The sequence below is a fragment of the Podarcis erhardii genome, assembly GCF_964252035.2.
Source record: "Podarcis erhardii genome assembly, chromosome: 5".
Lineage (NCBI taxonomy): Eukaryota > Metazoa > Chordata > Lepidosauria > Squamata > Lacertidae > Podarcis > Podarcis erhardii.
Genome location: NC_138509.1, coordinates 62403369 through 62424274, shown reverse-complemented (window position 1 = coordinate 62424274; position 20906 = coordinate 62403369). Strand labels below are relative to the sequence as shown.

Sequence of the window (20906 nt, the reverse complement as noted above, 5' to 3'; positions counted from 1 at the left end):
CAGTTTACAAAGAGGCTAATCTCTTACAGGATTAACCGATTATTTTTGTAGCATAATAGCTACATATTTATGTGCCAACTAACAGTAGGCAATTATGCTCTAAATATAACCTGTCCTATAGCATCAGCTCCCATATGCAGCTTCTTGCACAAGATGGGAGGCCCAACATTGGGGGGGGGGGAGAGAAGGAAGCCCTATGGAAGTGGATGGAAAAGCCCACTTGTGAAAATTTCACATGCTTTGGCTTATTGGTGGTGGTGTCAGATTAAAAGAAAAAGAAAAAAAGAGTGCTTACCCCACAGCTGGTGATGCCTGTATTTTAAATGCTTGTGTGGTAGAGATCCTATACAAGTGTCCTCAGAAGGAAGCTCCTCAGAGTTTGATGGGACTTAGTCCCAGGTAAGTGTGTAAAGGGCTGACGTCTAAGGCATGGCCTCCCAGTGGTTTTAGGAGATGCAAGGATACAAAGACTGAGTAGCCTTACTGTGGTGTAAGGGTTATTGGGAATGCATGCAAGTACACCAAGCACTTAAAGTGCTAAATAAATACTGTATTTGTAAACATAAATTCAGGCTGCAAAACTTACATTTAAGCCACCACTAATTCAATTCTAGGCATATTTCAGGGGAGGAACCAAAGCACCTTTCACCAGACGTAACCCGGCCTGAAGTGTTGCAGCTTTCCCTTCTCTGAATTAACTACAGACAAGTAGTGCATGGAGGTGTCTGTTTAAAGGAAAGGAAGGCTTACAAATTAACAGGCCACACACCTGCATTTATCCACTATATTCTATGATACAGGACGCTCTGCCTTGTAGGTAGCTTTCATATGTTCCCATTTCACTTACATGCCAATAATGGGCATACAGTGGGAAGCCATCACCAAATCTCTTGTACACAGCAAAATAGCTGCATGTGCAGTTATTCATAAAGGACTCTTACCCAGAAGTGCACAACACTTTGAAGGCTGTCCAATATAACTATAGCCAAAACTGGGCTGAGCAATTTCCAGAATGGTACTGCACAACTGCCATATGCAAAAATGTTAAATATAACCAGCCTCCAAGAATAATTGGTCAAAGCACTAAATAACAGCATTATGAGTCGAGAGGGGAATTGCAGTATTTTTTTTTGCGGGGGGGAGAGAAAAGGTGCCTTCAAACTTGAACTAGGCACAGACCAGTTGTCCCACAATCACCTCACAATAGTCTCCTGCCCACTGCAATTTCCTTCCACTCTTCCCATTCCACAACATCAGGGACAGGCAAACTCCGGCCCTCCAGATGTTTCGGGACTACAACTCCCATCATCCCTGACCACTTGTCCTGTTAGCTAGGGATGTTGGGAATTGTAGTTCCAAAACATCTGGAGGGCTGGAGTTTGCCTATGCCTGCAAAACATTAAAAACCAGAGTTAGTTTTTCTTTCTTTACTGATTGACAAGCAGATAATGAATATAGCAAAGAGGTGGGATATTAGATTTATTTTGGTTTGGTTTTCTGTGTGTGCTCTGTAGTCAGACCACAACTTGCTAACATTCAGCTTGCAATGCTAGTGAACACTTCCTTTTCCTCCTCACCAGAATGCAACATGTGCTTCCGCCTACTAAAGACATGCAGATACTGTAGGAAGAAAGTTAGTAGAGCTGTTTTCTCTTACCTATTAAATTATATAACGTTATGGTTATGCTTACGTTTGAAAGAAAATATATGAATTCTACCCATTCACCTATTAACGTTATTCCTTTAACCTTAGCACTACTACCTCAAAACTTTTCCAGATGAAGTACAGTATCAGATGAAAAGATTCAAATTGAGATTTGCTAGATAAATATTTATTTCCATTTTTAGTTCTTCAAATATTTCAGATTCTAACACATTTCCATTTAAATATACGAATGCAAATAAATAAGTCTCATACAAATCATAATCCTTTTAAAGAAAGATGAGTCCCCATTTAGGGTGTTTGCTATGGATTTGTTACAAATCAAAAGGAAATTTCTATCTTCCAAAATCACCACAAATCCAGTTTTAGAAAAAAACAACAACCAAACAAGTGTGTTTTCCACCTTCCAATCCAAAATATCTTTGTCTGGTGGTCAGGAATATGCCACAGGTTCATCCACCCACCCACCCACAATTGCACACCCCTTCCTTACTCCATCTTGGAAGTGTTTCTAACCGTAGTTTGCCTAGGAGGGATGTGCTGGCAAACTGGTGAGGCTAACCTAAAAATGGAGCTGGCAACTGACATACGAGCTCATAGCATATTTCCTGATTAGAGTCAGTGTCTTGAAATTATAGTACGTAATGTACAGCCGTTGGGAAGATGGCAATGTTCCATCTTCACGTCACTGAGGTTGCTCATTGTTTATCCAATATCGAATTGTCGGGCCGCTTTTCTTTAACAGTCTTTCACTACTCTGGTACCATTAAGCTGATTCTGCTGAATCCCTTTCTTAATCCATGTTTCAGCCCTTTGGATGGAAATTCAGAACTAAGTACTTGGGTTTGGAACGACACGTCTGCATACCTCCCATCTCTGAACGGAGATCAGGAAAGAGGATACTTTGAGATGGTGTCACAGCAGTCGCTGGTGAAGTATCTCCCATGCCATCCTTTTGCGGTAGTAAGGCATGTGACGCTGCAAAAAGAAAAACACCTTGGAACACTGAATGCAGTCATACAAGCAAACTTCCCCTCTGTGCTCAAAGTCTACTACTACGTTCATGTTTATTCTCTCTCCACCACCACCCCAGATTATTACTTTGCAATAGCTTGGTTTATCAGCTCATCATGTCATGAACAGAATATATGGGAGCATATCCAAACAAAGGAATCAGATATGCAAAGTCCCAGATGTGCAGTTGTGCAAGATGGGACACCACTAATAAGCAGCCATTTCTCCATGGAAATAGGGGTCACAGAGAAGGCCTATGGCAGCACTAGCCGTGAACAAATCCCTGCCTACCTCAAGGGAGGCAAAGCAGGAGGAAAGCAGCTTTAGGCTTTCCTAAAGTGTTTCAGGCCACTCACCTGTGTAAATGAAATGGGTTTATCCCTGGAGATGAAGTCTGCATATTTACAAGCAAACATTCCGCAGTCACTGCCATTCAACTGCTGTGGAATTTCCTAAGATTGAGGGAAGGGAGGAAACAGAAAAATGCAGAAATATATACATATAGATATTGCTTCCTTTCTGCTTCCCCCCCTCGACTGCAGAATACTGAACATTGAAGAGCCTCTGTTAGTGTCATAGATACGTGGAACCGAACCCCCAAGTATGATGTGATTGTACTGCACTACATTTCCCATTTCCTACATTAGACATGTTTGCTCTATGGAAAACTTAAGACTACAGGAGAAAGTTCCAATAGTAGATAGACCATATCGGCACCACAGTCTTACCAAGTGAGCTATACATTCTGTGAAATCCACTCTGCTTGAAAATGTTAAACTTTTCCCAAATTAACCTAATCTAAGATAGTAAGCATTTCACGTTAGAATCCCTTCAGCATAAAATTTCATCTAAGTCTTCACTGCTTTGAGTACCCATTTAAAAAGCATTATGGAAACCCTCCAACAAGTTCAGCATTCAACACTTATGGGTGAGCACCCAACATTTGTTCATAGCTTAATAAATGATACTTTAAGGGAGGATCAGTACACCCAAAGCAACACTTTAAAGAACATGTGCTGAGATGCACATTAGAGCCGTAAAATCACACACGCACGTGTGGTTTCATACTGTAAAGTGTCCATGATGAAGCTTTTATGACCATGTTTCTCCTGGCTTTGCTTTCTTCCTGCAGAAAATGCCTGTTCAATAAAAGCATGAGATAGATCAGTCACGAAATAGAGTTTATCACTCTACAGAGTTAGCAAAATTTTGCATCATAAACCTTTTCAATATCTGGCAGAATGAGAAGATGCTATATATCTTTAAGAGCATACTTTCACTTGATGATTTAAATTGAAAGCTTATTAAAAAAAGTTGCGAAGTAAACTGAGTTTTACAATAACTGTATCTGTTTCTAAAAATGACAGTCATATCTAAGGTGTTAAGTAAACTTCTCAATATATCTATGAGCAATTTAAGAGCTGGTGCAGTATTAAGACAGCTTGTCAGACAGTTGCTTATGTTTGGTTATTTATTTGGCAATGCATGATGTCTGCAACTTTAATTAGAAGGCGTTTTACACAAAAATGAGCAAACATGGGAAGAAAAAAAAATATTAGAAAAATTGACTTACAGCAATCTCTTACATATCACATGACCATCTTGTCCCATTGAATCAAAATATTTGATGGTCTCTCTCCTCATGTCTATAACCTATCATCAAAATAATAGTATTAATGGAACATTCACATTTGCTACTTTCACATCTTCTCGCCTTCTAAAAATGAGATGAGAAAAGCCAACAATGTGCTCACCAGTAATGCCCAATGTACTCTGATATGAATGGGCACTAAGATAATATCATGCTGAAACAAGTCCACTTGCTTGGTCCATCTTCTGACCCCATTATAGCCCTCAGAACTTAGCTTGGGGTAGAAGAAAGTATTAAACGCATACAGTACTGGAAAGCCCAGTTGTTTATTTCGCTCCATCAGAAGGTTCATATAGAAGTTAATAACCTATAAATACAAGAAACAATGAAAGGAAGAAAAGAGCAACGATTAGATGTTTACCTGTTAAAGAGGAGGCAGCTGTCATGACATCATGTGGCTAAACTGCTGGGCTGTAGAATTTGCAGTGTGTCTCCAGAACTGCTAATACCTTCACTCCATGTAAAATCTGCACATTTTACCTGGGTCATTGGTCTGATCAGGATATTTGGAAAACAAGTCTAAGTACTTCCACTCCTGCCATGTCCCCCACCTGTGGGCCCCCATGACCCGAGCCTCCTGATGAATCATGCGAGTCTGCAAAAACCCACAGCACCCTCTTAGATAAGATGGAGGCTGTTTCCGAAGCTTGCTTTGCTTCTCTTGTGTGTCAAGATTATATCAATGGTACAGACAGGGAAGAAATCAGAACTGATGTGGACCAATGTATCTAGAAATTTTTTGATGTTGCATGACAAATAGAATCCTTTTTCTTACAATAAGTGTTGCAGCCATCTGTCCAGAAACCAGAGCAATTAATTAAAGAGGCTGTTTCAGAACTGAGGAAATAAGTACCAATTCAGAAGCACTTGTATAAACTGTGACACTGGCAGCAGGTTCTGGAGGACATTAATATACAATGCACACAACACCCTGCTGAATTGCCTCAAGGATCTTCAGCATAGCTAGAAGCCCTGCTTCAGCTAATTTCCCTGCACTCATTAGCAAACTTGAACATGGCATGTCATTCAAACACCAGAATGACCTTTGTTATACCAAACAGTGTAGAACAGATGGCCCTGCCCAATCGTGTCAAAGTCCTTGCCAAGCCAGGATGCAACACTTAAAAGAGCTTTCATTTTCCAAGAATTCAAGTCCACCCTAATGGACCTCACAGCATGTGACCTTGCCACAAGAAAAAGTTAACAAAGTTTTGACTAGAATTGAAAACTTGTATTTTACCACATCATTGAGCCACTGCTGGTCTCTTAGTCTCTGGATGTCTCCACGTGTAATGTTCAGCTTGAAGGCACTAGTCAGGATTTCGTCGTCTTCGCCACAGTTCAGCACATTCGCTATCTCTCTCTCCATATCCTGGAAGGGCAAGTGTAATGCTATTAGATGCATAAGTAGAGAGCAGCAGGCAGAATTACACTTCCCATGTTCGGGGGGCAGGAGTGGGGACAAGTCATGATATCTCTAGTTTGCTCAAATTCCTCAGATTATAAAATGATGCTAAAGCTCTTGCTTGCAACATGTCACATACTGAATATTGCAGCTTGGGTTACAACTGAATCTGAACAGCTAATTTAAAAATAATAAGTTACTGCTCCTGGGCATAGTACCGAGGACAGAAGAGAGCAGTGGCATTTGTTCAGGTCAAATAGTCCATCAGATAGGAACTTATCCCAATCAACCCTACCACAAGAATGGTACCTCTGTAAGGTAAGGAAGGCTCTCTGTAGCCTTGTCCAAGCTCAGATATTTCTGTTCTTCTGTCTCAACTACAGAATGCCTTCCATATGATGATTCTTCCTGACCCAGGCTTAACCTAAGTGACACATCCTCTGATAGATCATTTGTCAAGCAATGCTTTAAACTCTGTTAAAAGAAAATGGACCATTGTGAAATACAAGTCTGTGACAGGCCTGCTCATGGGAAAGGAAAATTCAATATATTCCAGTGCCATCTTTAAGATTCCACTAAAGCTGTATCCTCCGTCTATCAGTCTGGTAGCAAAATAGGGAATCCCACAGACATGATCTCTGCATACTTGAGGTATGTAGAAATAAAAATACAAGTATGGGAAGGAGTGGACTGGTTCAAGCCCTAAACTTTCTTGTATCCCAAAGTGGGGATTCCCTTTGCACTACAGTGGTACCTTGGTAGTCAAACGGCTTGGCTCCCGAACAAATCGGCTCCTGGACGCCACAAACCCAGAAATAAGTGTTCCAGTTTGCAAACATTTTTCAGAAGCCGAATGTCCGAAGCGGCTTCCGCTTGAGTGCAGGAAGCTCCTGCAGTCAATCGGAAGCCGCGCCTTGGTTTTTGAACCGTTTCAGGAGTTGAACTGACCCCCGGAACGGATTAAATTCAAGAACCAAGGTACCACTGTATATGCGTTACTTAAGTTCCAAATCCACAAAACGAGGCTTAGCACATTAGTCATCTAGCAATACAGCCAAGTTTTAGCTGCAAGATCCTTCCTCCAAAAATACAATATGAAACACCAAATGTGTGTTTGCTGAGTTGCGCTTATGGAAAAGGTCACTGTTTTGATTTCTACAGCCTGGCAGATAGCCATCTGCAATCATCAGAGACAGGTACAACATTAATATGTGACACCCTGCAGAGTCCACCACTAATGTCTTCCCTGGGTTCCTCTGTTTCTCAACAAAACTGACTGGGTATTCTGTAAAGATTCAGAAACTGACATCAGCAATCCACAAGGAGCAATCAAACCAGCAAAGCTGACTAGAAGAGCAGAACAAATCTCAAGAAGCAAAATAACCTGAAGTGAAATCTCTGACCTGCAAACATCCTTGCTTCCTCTCTCCATACTCTAATATTCCTCCCAGCATCTTACATTGTATATTTGTGATGTATTTTAATCCTTATAGGCTTATATATTAATCACATGGAAAAATGTAATTATGCAATGAAGGACAAAAGCTTCACTAGTACAGAAAAACGACTCACCTCTTTTTTATGTACTACTAATTTTTTAGGTTCTGGAGTTCTTTCTGCTACTGTCACTGAACTGAAAGAAGCAAAGATTAATTCACGGCAAGAAAGATGGATTTTGCTAAGGCAGGGGGAAAGCAGTTTTCCCATGAAGAAGAAAGCATACTGGCATTTAATTCCTGCTAAAATCAATGCTCCTTTGTTCCCATGAAAAGCAGTTGCAGCAATGCTTGTGTGGAAAGAGAAAGAATGAAGGGACAGCAAACTGCAAAAGTGTATGAGGCAACGTCTATAATACCTAGATGAGTGGCTCATCTCTCCAGAAGCCAAAGTTGTACAGTACAGAACTAGACAAACATTGCCAGGTGGTAAGTTTTTAGTATAAGAAAGAAGTTTGACTAGACAGTTACGATCCCATTAATATGGAAGCTGGTGAAGATACTTTGTTTGGAAGGGCTCCAGAACTGAAGGATAGAGAATAAAAAATGTACCTGGTAAATTTTCATTATATACAAACAGCATGGAACTATATATCATTTCATCTAGTTTCTCTCTACAAAATTAAGATGCAGAAGCTTTAGCAGCCTAGGAAGCCACAGAGGTTAGATGGCCACCTAACATGGTTGCTTAGTTGAGATTACTGTATTGCAGGGGGCTGGACCCTGAGGATCCCTTCCAATTCTAGAATTCAATGATTCTAAGATGTGTTTCTGCCTACGTCCAGTCTGGTTTTGCCCCCAAGCAGTACTTCTCTTACTCCTTATGTCCTAAAACGTGTATCTATAGGAGAGAGAGAAATAACAAATAAATAGAGCCATTGCTAACAACAGCTCACATACTGTTTTTATGGCTTCTAGGTTAGCCCTAAATCCACCTAAGTATCAGTGCTCTAACACTTCCCCTTGGGGAAGTTAATGATACAACGAAGTACTACTCATGAGAATAGTGTAAAAGCAAAACCTGACGCACACAATGATTAAAGGTTGTTGTGCTCTTGCATCAATGTGCAGCCAATCAACTCCAAAGCCAAAACCAGCAAATTTTTTTGCAACAACATTTTCACATACCTGTTTGCTGCTCTTTGAGGGCACAGGCAGCCAAAGTTTTTGACACCTTTAAGAAAAAAAAGTGCAATGAACACAGTATTTTAGTCAACTGTAATTTTAGCACGGCACTGAGTGACATATTTAGGAAAGAAATTTAAAAATGTTGGCTGCCATACTCATTTCACATGTAAATAATTTCTCCTCTTAATAATATGCCAAGGAAACAGCTTCTTATTTCAAGTATATCATAAAGAATAATAAACCAATAAGCTATTTCTGCCACCTTATGACAAGACACAATTTTAATGTATATCTAATTTACAGTTGTTTTTTTAAAAAAATAAAGTAAGTTGTGGGTGAACAAGAAAATATGCATGATTGGCTAGTTATACCAAGGTGGATTTTAAAAAGGAGAGAACAAAGTACTTATGAATTTATGAACAAATTTTAACATCACCTTTAGTGATCCTCTTATAACCATCTAAAGCAGGAGTGTGACCTTTTTTGTTTTTTTATCAGAACTTGCCTTGAAAGCCAAACCTGACCAGTAATCACTGCTGCCCACCTGTCCATCACACGACATCATTATGACACCATGTGATTCACAGGCACAGGCACACAGTCAAAATCTCTTGAAGGGGTTCCCATATTAGAGGTTACCGCCCACACACTTCTGCTGCACTTTCTGCTAGTATGCTGGCACCTCAGTAAAACCTCGTCTTACTGTTTATAGCAGAGTTTTCCCCCGGAGGCAGACGACAAGAACAGTAGTCATAGTCAAAGTTCTCAGTCAAGAGCTTCTTTATCTCTTGACTGGTCACACAAGCATTTCTATTACAAATACATAAACTATTTGCATTCTTTCTATAACTCACCAGCACGGTATAAACTCAGCGTGTGTGTGTGTGTGTGTGTGTGTGTGTGTGTGTGTGTGCTTTCTCCACGCTAAACTTGCAGCCTGCTACTTCCTCCCTTTAATTGCACCTCCAGCTGACACCAATCAAGCCAAGACTGCCACTCCCACACACTAAAGGAAATTCCAGAAACCTTTTTTTAAAGGAACTTTTATCTGTTTCTTGAAGAATGTTTTCCTAACATTCCAAGCACCTGCTGCTTTTGAGAACTTCTTTCTGGCCATTGCTATAGTAGCAGGAAGCGCTTGGGAAGGAAACTGGCTTCCTTCTCTCTTCTGACACCAGTGAGGTGGAGAAAAGCTCGTTTTCTCTTTTGATGGAGAGATAGAAAGCTTTGTCTGTCCCTACCCTCATCCCGCCAGTGACTTAAGCGAAAGAAGCCAGCACCTTCTGCTGTTGTGTGAAGCCTTTGGGATTACAGGAGAACAAAGGCATAAAAGGGAAGCAGAGGAAGAAGTCTCCTTCCTTCCCTTTTAAGCCTGATCTTGCTGCAGTCTCAGTGGAAGGGGGAGGGATACTAGCAAAAGCTGTGGAAAGCCTTTGGGAAACTCACAACTTCCCTTTTCACTCTCTTATCCCTAGCTTAATATTTGCTCATCAGCAGGAACCCTGTCCACCTGCCCATCAGGAGACATAGCCAGCTGAGGGAAAATGGCTTGGCAGGCCAGGTTTGACCTGAGCGACTGAGGTTCTCCACCCCTGGAGTGTGTATAAGCTACCACCCTGCCTGTGTGCTTCTTCAAATTAACAATTAAGTTCTGCCATTTTCAAAATATTAGCCAGAAATTCACTGTAACTTTCAGAGACATTGCATCTCTTAAATATGTCTTCTTACAGGAAAAGCAGCTTTAGAAGGAGTTCCTATAACATCATGAATGCAGATAATTATCAGAGAAAGCTGTGTCATTATTATTTTTTAGCTGCAGGAAAAAGCATACGAACAAGAAGAATACCATAATTTAACTGAAGTATTAATCACTTTGAATGATTAAGATGGCAAATTAGGTTAGTTGAATATACTGGAATGCATCTACCAAAGTCTAAAAGACTGGTGATTTTCCCAGGCCTTTCAAGTTAGTGTGCAACACAAGGAGGAAATATAGCAGTAAGAAAAACTGGTAGAACTGAAAGTGTATGAACTAGAGGTTAGAGTTTGATTTAATTATATACTTAATTATATACCTGTATAGTGCTTGTATAGTACCTACCATTTCTTGGTGTGTCAAATGAAGGGTCATCGATTTCTACACAGCAATGAGATTTTAGCGGCTGATGGACTTCACGCTGGACACTTGGTTTAGCATATTCACAAGAACAGAGATAAATTATATTTTCAGCTAAGGAAAAGAATCCTCAAATTTCAACATGGCATTGAACAGATACTGAATACTGAACACACATACATACTGATACTGAAAACAAGGTATCATTCAGAGTTAGGTAAACCCAAAAGGATCTGAAAGGAGGATAACATATTAGCTAGGTTATCTGAGATTTTTTGTGTGGAGAAAATGCGAATGCCCCTTACTAGGAAGATAGCTGAAGAAGTGGCTTCCTGCTACACCTGAGAGTGACCAGATTGCCAACTGCATCTTCCTCTCAGCGTGTAGCTCTGCACAACCACAACTACTCACTGATGCTAACACCTATTAGTTCCTTGATATTAAAGATACTATTGTTGCCCAAGTGCATGAATTAAGGAGATATTTCAAATCCAGAATGCCAATAAGCTGAAATTAACTGTTTTGTCTTCCTCAATGCATGTTAACCTTCACCAAGAAACACATAAGCCTACTCAAAAGAAAATACTTCATTATTTCATTCTATGACTTTATTAAAATGTTTTTATTAGGGACTTACTCCAAGCACTTTGCTCTTGTGGGAGAGGAGTGGTTTTTATAGCATTTTTCTTTTTCTTGTTCCAGCAGCTGTTTGTATTTTTCTCGCTCCTCTCTCTGTACTCCCTGGGAGGAGGAGACAAATAATGAAGTTATTTATCATTAAAAGGGTGATGACATTCATACCTGCATTATTCTAAACATACTCCTATATGTTACAATGATATTCTTTTATTATTATTTATTAATTTTGCATACCGCAATTCATCTGAAGATCACAGGGTGGTTTGCAACATAAAATACAAAATATATTAAATATATTGTTGTTGGCTGTGGTTTTAATGGATCTTTTAAATATTATTTAATTACATTTTAATGGTTCATCTTTTCTATGTTTTAAAGCTTTTTCTATTTTATCATTTCCTGGACTGGGAAAAATGTGGGGTATAAATCAATATAATAATAGTAATAAGAATACTCCAGCAGTGTGCCTCAATATGCAAGTTCTCAGGCCAGCCACCTATAATCACTCTGAAAGACAGATTCGAAGCAATAGCAATCCACATAAAGAGAACTCAGATACAGAAATCTTATCTTATCTTATTTGGGAGTAAATTCCCCTGGAGAAAAATAGTAAGCTCTATTTCTGAGCAAACATGCATAGACCAAGCTACTGATCCATCCAACTGATCAAGTGGACCAAGACCAATTGATCTGTCCCAGTTCATATAGGATGGTTATATAAGAACATGGGGCCATAGCTCAGTGACAGAGCATCTGGTTGGCATACAGAAGGTTTCAGGTTCAATGCTAAACATCTATAGGAAAGGCTGTGAAAAGCTCCCTTTCTGAAACACTGGAGAGCTGCTGCCAGTCAGTTTATAGAAAATACTGAGCTAAATGGACTAATATTCTGATAAGGCAGTGTCCTATGTAACAGGAAACTAGATCACAGATGGCAGATTACCAGATCTGCCACCCCAAATTATCATCTCTCTACTTCACTGGTTCAAACTGAGGCTTCTTATTGTTTCAGAGACAATATTAGTAGCTGATATGCAACTGAAATCAAGTTGAAGAACATTGGTTATTTTTGAGGAACAGAAAGGACAGTTAATATTTTATTAAAAACAGAAGTGTAATGGGAGGTGGGGGGGTGGGGGGAAGCTACATAATGGCCCACCAACCAAATTCTGGTGGGCGACCTAGTGCCTGCTCAGATTATTGCAAATAATGGTAAGGTAGAGCTTGAGCTGAATCCAGGTCTTAAGCAAGAATGCATACTCTGAATCACTTAACAATTAAGGCAAACCTGAGTGTTTGAAAAGATAGTGAGTTTGTACTCTTGGCAAGAGGGATGCGGGTGGCATTGTGGTCTAAACCACAGAGCCTAGGGCTTGCCGATCAGAAGTTCGGCAGTTTAAATCCCCACAACGGGGTGAGCTCCTGTTGTTCGGTCCCAGCTCCTGCCCACCTAGCAGTTCGAAAGCATGTCAAGTGCAAGTAGATAAATAGGTACTGCTCTGGTGGGAAGGTAAACAGCGTTTCCATGCACTCCTCTGGTTCACCAGAAGTGGCTTAGTCATGCTGGCCACATGACCTGGGAGCTGTCTGTGGACAAACGCCGGCTCCCTCGGCCTATAGAGCAAGATGAGCGCGCAACCCCAGAGTCGTCCATGACTGGACCTAACGGTCGGGTACCTTTACCCTTGGCAAGACTCTCTCACAAGAAAAAATTAACACATATTAGGTGTCCATGAGAGTTCTAGGGGGAAATTCAACTACACAAACTGAAATCAGTCTAGCCCTGATCTAAGAAAAAAGATGCAATAAAATGTAAAGGATAAAAACATACCATCTAACCAGCCTTACTGAAATACACACCACATTTAAATATCTTGTAGCCATTTCTCTATTGCAAGGCAATTCTGTACATTACAAGCTTGCTGTACATTACAAGTACTATATATGTCAATGGACTTGCCTCTTCCACCGTACAGTGAAGTTTCCTTAGATGTCTTCCAGTCTCTGGAGGGGAGGTTTCTAAGAAATGCTTGTGGGTAGCAATTTTCCATGCTGGCAAGCACTCTTGAACCGAATTATGGCTTTTCTTGCTACTCTTTTTGACATTACATTCATGCCTGGGAGGATGAAAGAAAGCATTACAGAATTAAGAATGCTACAAAAACTTACAGGTTTGCATAATTCCAAGTAGTGCATAATAATTAGTGCATATCCAAACAGATTGAAAGAACAGAAGATTTACCTCAGACAGGTTTTAACTCTGTGACAATCAGTTACCATCTCTTCATTTGGATGCATACTGGTACTGCAACCAGTTTTTGTATCTACAAAAAAAGAGGAGGAGAATTTACCACAAATAATTCTATAGACAATTGCTGTGCTGATCCCAGAGGATTACCAAACTTCCTTTGGTAGATAGGAGGAGAACACTATAGCCCTTTAAGGTTGCTCCTAAAAGTACCTACTCATTCAGGTAGAATAATCTGAAGGCTCCAGCCTGCTGTTTTAGAGACAATAATAATAATAATAATAAATTTTATTTATATCCCGCCCTCCCCAGCCGAAGCCAGGCTCAGGGCGGCTAACAACACTAAAACAGTACAACAGTACAAGCTGTTATGCCCGCACATAAGCGTGTCTAATCATACGAAAGTGGGTGTTGTTGAGGGCAGGCAAAAGCTGTCCTCCTTGCAAGCTAATCCAGTAGCAAGGAAGGGCTGGCATCCATTATATGAGACAACAGGTGTGAGTCCTCCTTGCCAGCAAATGACTTGCAAGGAAAGCTCCAACATGCTCAAGCCCTTCAACATAAGCAGATCTGCTTACAGCAGGAGTGGGGAACCTCTGGCCCAGAAGACAAATACAACTCTCCAGGCCTCTCTATCCGGCCCTCAAGACCCTTCCAAGACTACAACCCTCTCAAGCCCTGCTTTGCATTCTCCTTTTGCCTAGCTAAAATGTGTCCTTGAGCACTGTGATAATGCCTCTTGCTTGCCTGAATGGGGGATGGAGACATTATTGTGTGTGCCTCTGTATAAAAACCTCTGACTTTGATGTTGCTGGAATGTAGCCAATTTTACAAATGTAACTGTCACATCTGCCCAACTTTTGCTCTAGCCCTGCTAACCACTGGCAGGTGGCCCCCAAAAGGTTGCCTGACTTACAGGTAACCAAACCCACAAGGAAAAGAACAGAAACATAATAGGACAAAGAAGAACAAACTGTACATGCACACACAGGCTGAAAGACAACAACCAAGGCAGACCAACCTAAGCTAGTATCATTGAAGGTTATTCCATGCCATACAATAATGTCTCAGCACTTCTTAACAAGTGAAAAAATAGTTATAAATACCATACAGTGAGGGAATAAAGTATTTGATCCCCTTGGAATCTGCTGGATTGATTGCTTCTGTCAACAGGTGTCTTTTGTACTGTAACAAGCTGGGATTACAGGTAAGACCTCTCCCTTACAGCAGGTGTTTCTAATCTCAGCTCGTAACATACAGTGAGGCTACCAGGTAGCCTGGTTGATAGGGGATGAAATACTTATTTCACTCATTATAATGCACATCATTATAATTATTATAATGCAAATCTCTGACTTTTGTCTTCTGGGGTTTTTCCTGTTGTTATTCTGTCTCTCACAGCTACAATAAACCTACCATTAAAATTATGGACTGGTCATTTCTTTGTCAAAGGGCAAACAGGCAAATTTAGCCAGGGATCAAATACTTTCCCACCTCACTGTATATGAAGGGAATATAACCACTACATGAGAGAACAACGAAAGACAAAGACAGAGTGCACTCTTCAATGCTTTGAGTATTTTGAAAGAGTTTGATAAAGCAATCATACATGAAATGTAGCGGCATTACACATCACTTACCCAATTCAAGCTTCTGCATCCCAGAGAAAGGTTCCATCTTCTTATCATCTGAATTACCAGATCCATTTGAAATAATCTTGAAGAAAGCATATTTGTTTTTGTAAGTATTTTTCCAGACATGTCAAATGTACAAAACCCACAGTTCCCTAGACTGCTCCTCTTCCAATACTTTGGATTGGAACAAACAAACTACATTAATTACTGCCTTCTAGTCTCTCAATCCCCACATTCTTTCTGCCATTTTAAGCCATCAGTGACCAGGGCACAATCATGCATGCACAAGCTCCAATAATTTCACTCATGTAACTTGAGAAAAATAGCATCAGGCTCAGGTGTGTAAAGCTGCAACTTATCCTTAATGGGCTGGCAGAATAAGAGGTGTGCTTTTAATACATTTGTAACAAAATGCTTAACCCTGTGTGTCACTTGATATGATTCATTCATAGTTCTCTGTTTTCACAACCGGAGCTATGAACACACTGATCTCAGATTAGATACCTTAAGAAAGAATAAAACAGTAACAGGCACTTACTGTGCAACAATACACTTGGAGATGTATTAGCAACATTTATATTCATCTATGCCATAACGTTAAGAGCCTAGAGTGTGCAGAATTGGGGGTTTTGTTTTGTGATATAAGATGTTGAGTTAATAATTGAATGGTAAGGTGTCAGATCCCCAGAGATCACTTTCACCCCTGCTTTTCATTCAGCAGAAGAACCAATTCAACATAATAAAAGACACAACCTCTGACCCCACAATTAATTTCTCTTAAGCTGGGCAATTAATGAGACTCTTTTTGCCACAAACCCCTTTGGCCAACAATTCTCCAAAAGGGCAACTAGCAAGTTTTACCTAAGAAAAGCCAAGCAGTCCAGCAGTGCATGGGCATTTCTCATGGCCTTCCATTCATACAGCCCTACACTCTCATCTTAAGGGCCTGCAAGAAGAGTTCTCTCTTAGCCAAGGTCTATTTCTTATTTGTTGCCAACAAAGGTCCGTATAGTAAAAGCTATGGTTTTCCCAGTAGTGATGTATGGAAGTGAAAGCTGGACCATAAAGAAGGCTGATCGCCGAAGAATTTATGCTTTTGAATTATGGTGCTGGAGGAGACTCTCGAGAGTACCATGGACTGCGAGAAGATCAAACCTATCCATTCTGAAGGAAACCAGCCGTGAGTGCTCACTGGAAGGACAGATCCTGAAGCTGAGACTCCAATACTTTGGCCACCTCATGAGAAGAGAAGACTCCCTGGAAAAGCCCCTGATGTTGGGAAAGATGGAGGGCACAAGGAGAAGGGGACGACAGAGGATGAGATGGTTGGATAGTTTTCTTGAAGCTACCAGCATGAGTTTGACCAAACTGTGGGAGGCAGTGGAAGACAGAAGTGCCTGGCGTGCTCTGGTCCATGGGGTCACGAAGAGTCGGACACGACTAAACGACTAAACAACAACAACATTTCTTATTTGAAGGAACTGGGGTGATGAGAAGAAAATTGTGCAGGGAAATAAGCTTGTGATGTACAGTGCCAGAGGAAAGCCTATCCCTAAGAATCCTTTCCACTCAAGTGAATTCAATAGTGTTGCCACTCCAGAGAAACAGGGTAGTAGTTCAATGGATCTAATTTGGTTTGAATGTGCATATCAAATCTGTAAGTCTCTTCCCAGAATGCATACAAACCTCGTCTGTAGTTTCTGCATGCCAATCTCCAGTCTGAAAATACTTAGTTGTCAGATAGGAAGGTAGTTTAATTAGAGAGGCAATCCCCTGATGCAGTGTTTCAAAAATACCTAGGAAAATTAAACAGACAAAAGGGAGGCCTCTCATGAATCTCATGTAGTACAAAGTAGCATCGTAGTCATAAGGTGAAAACACCTTATGGACTAATGCTAAAGGCTAGTAGACTGAAGGCCCAAGAGGTACCACAGAATACATTCACACATGGCAATATTCAAAACAAAATAAAAAAATTCCTTCCAGTAGCACCTTAAAGACCAACTAAGTTAGTTCTTGGTATGAGCTTTCGTGTGCATGCACACTTCTTCAGATACACTGAAACAGAAGTCACCAGACCCTTCTATATAGTGAGAAGGTGGGGAGGGGTATTACTCAGAAGGGTGGTGGGATTGGGTGATTGGCAGATAGCTACCAAACTTAAAACCATGGAGAGACCTGGTCTGAACAAAGACATTGGATTCTTATCTCATTATACATGACAAAGCCATTTTTCACCTTCTCACCCCTTGCTTTTTCCTGTAAGACCTATTGCAGTCGTTAAGAGTCGTCAACAGGCTCATCACAGCTATCTGCCAATCACCCAATCTCACCACCCTTCTGAGTAATACCCCTCCCCACCTTCTCACTATATAGAAGGGTCTGTTTCAGTGTATCTGAAGAAGTGTGCATGCACACGAAAGCTCATACCAAGAACTAACTTAGTTGGTCTTTAAGGTGCTACTGGAAGGAATTATTTTTTTTTTTTTTGACTATGGCAGACCAACACGGCTACCTATCTGTAACTGAAACATGGCAATATGTATATTTATGGAAACAAGTAATCTTGTCATCCTTTTGTTCTATCCAGAAGATGAAATGGAGCAAAAAAGGAATAAGTTAGATACAAGATTCTTAAAAATGTATACTAATAAAACCAAGACTTCATGGTCTGGGACACTTTTTGTTTCCTATAAGCAGATGTCAGTCAGGGTTCCCAAGGCTATTCTGGCTCATTGGTCAATGGTAATACTGGTTTGGGTTATCAAATGTCAGAATAAGGAGTAGCTAAACGGATTGCTACCATTCTACATGCCTTTTCTGTGGTAGCTTCTTGTCTGTGGAATGTTCTCCCCAGAGAGGCTCGCCTGGCGCCATCATTACATGTCTTTAGGCACCAGGCGAATAAAATCCTCTGGCTGGCCATTAAATAATCTATGGCCTGTTAAACAGGGGTAGGGCTGTTATTATGATTATTTTATCATTATGTTGCCTATTACCTTTTAATTATTATGCTCCATAAATTATGTTCTTAATGTTAATCACCACCCTGGGATCTTTGGATAAAGGGTGCTATATAAATCAAATAAATGAATAAATTCTGTTATAAATTCTAGTGGCACAGCAGCTTTCTGAAATTATTCCCTCATAGAGCAGCAAACCAGGTGAATGAAACCCAATTTGATGGATGAAGCAAACTAAGTGAAACAAAATGCACTACAAAATTGAATGTAGGCACCGGCTGATGCTACTTACTGTGACAAAGTCCTTCACGTTTAGGTTCAGTAGACCTTTACATGGTTTCAGAACTGGGCTGACTTCCCTGGGGCTCCAAGATTTGCAAGTCCAATTTGCAGGGTGTCCCTCTGCTCTTATCCAGAGAAAGAGAGATTTTGCCTAATTTGGTGGCTCTCCTTTCTTGGTCTGAACAGAGACACATTCCTGGTTAGCCCCTCCAATATGAGGTTTCTGAACTGGGACCTTACTCTTTCTGTACTGTTATTTAGTGCTCTGGCAATTTTCCAACTAAAGCCCCTCTTCTATGTCTCTGCTGGATAGGTATGGCAATACAAAAATGCCCTTGCATTTATTGATTTATAAACAATATCTGAATAAATTTGTGTCATGCCCTGACCAAGTCTTAATAGCACTGACTTTCCATGTTTGCACAATGTTGGTTTTTTCACTTGCAGTAAAGAATGAGTTATGGCCATTTGAGACAGCTGTGAAATCTCTGTGGGAGGGCAGGGAAAGAAAAATATTTTAAGATCTACCTAATTATATTGCAGTAATGACAGGGAGTTGTCAAAAACAAGACAAAGAGTCAGTACACCCAAAGCCAAAGTGCTTAAAATATGGGAAGTGATATACCAAGCTTCTGCCTTTTTGCTTGCTTCTCATCGGGGTCTTCAGCATGCCACCAAGTACTGTAGAAGAAATAGGTAAATCTTTTTAAGAAATGAGGCATTCAATGCAAAGCTACGTTACTTGTTGCCAAGAGACCCATGTTTTCAGCTGCTGCAGATGTCACTTTGTTTTTGACCATCAAATAGTTGATCACATATCTGCAAGCTAAATTCCACCCCCCTTTGACAGCACTATACATCAATAAATAGGATGATGCTTTATCTGCAACATTTCTGTGCCATTTTGCTAGTATCCTGTGGCAAAAGCACTGAGTAGGGCTGTGCACTGAAAACAAGATTTGGTTCAGATTCACTCTGGCACTTCAGAAAGCAGAATGGTTCTGCATGGACCACTTTGGAGGGCACTTGCTTCATCTCATGCTTGAATCAGAAACTAACTATGAAAAATCTGAAGCTTCATGTCTGCTCATGGACTATAATTGGGAAAGTTGTAACTTGTTTCCTTTTTAACTTTGGTTCCTATTTTCCTTCTGCAAGAAGGAAGCCTGCCATTATTATTCTTACAAACAACGAAGATATGCTTTAGTAAAGCCACAGCAAGTAACCACATCCACATTCCTAACAGCAATAAAAGCATACTGAAGTCTACCTAGAACCATAGCTGTCAACTTTCAGATTTGAAAATAAGGGACCAGCAGCCTCACCTGTCCCGGGGACAGTCTACAGGATATCTAACAATCCGGGGTAGAAGTGAGAAACGGCGCTGGAATAAGGGAATTTCCCGCAAAAAAAGGGAAGGTTAACAATGGTTAACAGACTAGAACCAATGTCTGTCTTTTAAATACAGCTTGGTGTCTTAAGCATTATTAGCAAGGATGTGTATGCAGCACAATTTTGAAAGTTTGTAAAAACAAACAAACAAACAAACAAACAAACCGTAGAAGTAAATTTTTGCTAAAGCTGAAGATAGATTTTCGGGAGTTGCAGCTATTCATCTAGCTTCCAGACTAGTAAGGAAAACTATTCAACCAGAAATATCTGCACCTCTCCTCTGGCATCTTTACCTTAATACATTAACATGCAGATTCTAACAAGCCTGCATGGCCAATAGATCAAATCACACACACCACTGTGTACACAGCATACATTTAATGCACCTTTTCTCCTCCCCATAAATAGTGGGAATTGTGATCTGTTAAAAGTACTAGCAATTGTAGCTCCGTGGGGTAAAGTTCCAGGGATTATTTTTTTTAGGGGCGGGGGGAGGGGGAAGGGGGCGTGCTTTCAACGTGCGAAGCGCTTGCAACCAAAGCCCCGCTGAACACACAGTCCGGCATTATTGCCAACTCGGAGAGACGGCCTGGCTCGAGGCATGAGACCTTTGAGGCTCTTTCATTCAGCTCCCTAAGCCTCTGAGAACGAAGAGGGCCACGCAGGGAAGGGGAGCGCAAGAGGCAAGCTGGAAGGCATGTCCAGCGGCTGCCACAACCGGCCCACCCTGAGGCTAAGCAGACCCTCCCCTCGGGGCCCTGGCTCCAACTAAAGCCCCCTCTGACCTGGGGTGGCGCCTTTTCCGCGGCCGAGGGAGCGAAGGCTCCGCGTCGCGGCGATAAGAGGGAGAAGGGAGCAGCCAGGAGCGCAGCGCCTGGGAGAGCCATTTGTACATAGGCCTCAGCCACAGCGGCCGGCCCGGAATTGCGTCACTTTCCCGCGACCGGCGCGCAGTCAGTGACGAAGTGATTAGGAAGGGAGGCTGTTTATATACTGTATATCTATATTTCGAAACTTTTCTCTTCACCCGCCGCCTGCCCTAAAAGAAAACAAAGTGTGCGCTTCATATGCATGGCCATAGTATTCTCTCACTTTGGGCCGAGCTCCATGTCTGCAGTCCTGCTCCTCACGCACCCGTCAGGCGCCTTTCCATTCGGGTCTCTACTGCCTGGGGGGAGGGGGAGACCCTATTTTATACCACGCGGGTGCGGAGAACATGGGCGGGGGGGGGCCACAGGAGCCAGTAAACGCGGAGAACGCGCGCTTTTTCGCAGC

The 20906-nt window shown here is 41.1% G+C and overlaps 1 protein-coding gene across 6 annotated transcripts in view; it reads right to left on the bottom strand.

Moving 5' to 3' along the window:
- The window catches only part of SENP2 (SUMO specific peptidase 2), a 303654-nt gene that overhangs the window by 282548 nt on the left and 200 nt on the right, over positions 1–20906 (bottom strand). Inside the window, exons 1-17 of one of the 6 annotated variants that reach the window (XM_081863522.1) lie at positions 20724–20896; positions 18865–18920; positions 16681–16790; positions 15001–15076; positions 13355–13436; positions 13069–13229; positions 11111–11210; positions 10459–10541; positions 8358–8403; positions 7306–7366; positions 6043–6207; positions 5569–5700; positions 4432–4635; positions 4251–4330; positions 3732–3816; positions 3034–3129; positions 1811–2641 (exon numbers count right to left, since the gene is read on the bottom strand). In XM_081863522.1, coding sequence (XP_081719648.1) covers positions 2579–2641; positions 3034–3129; positions 3732–3816; positions 4251–4330; positions 4432–4635; positions 5569–5700; positions 6043–6207; positions 7306–7366; positions 8358–8403; positions 10459–10541; positions 11111–11210; positions 13069–13229; positions 13355–13436; positions 15001–15076; positions 16681–16790; positions 18865–18920; positions 20724–20740 — 1617 coding nt within the window. In that variant the 5' untranslated portion in view covers positions 20741–20896 and the 3' untranslated portion in view covers positions 1811–2578. Of the gene's footprint in view, positions 1–1810; positions 2642–3033; positions 3130–3731; positions 3817–4213; positions 4331–4431; positions 4636–5568; positions 5701–6042; positions 6208–7305; positions 7367–8357; positions 8404–10458; positions 10542–11110; positions 11211–13068; positions 13230–13354; positions 13437–15000; positions 15077–16680; positions 16791–18864; positions 18921–20416; positions 20574–20723; positions 20897–20906 lie in introns of those variants that run through there. The other 5 variants (XM_081863520.1, XM_081863521.1, XM_081863524.1 and 2 more) reach the window with 5 other exon arrangements.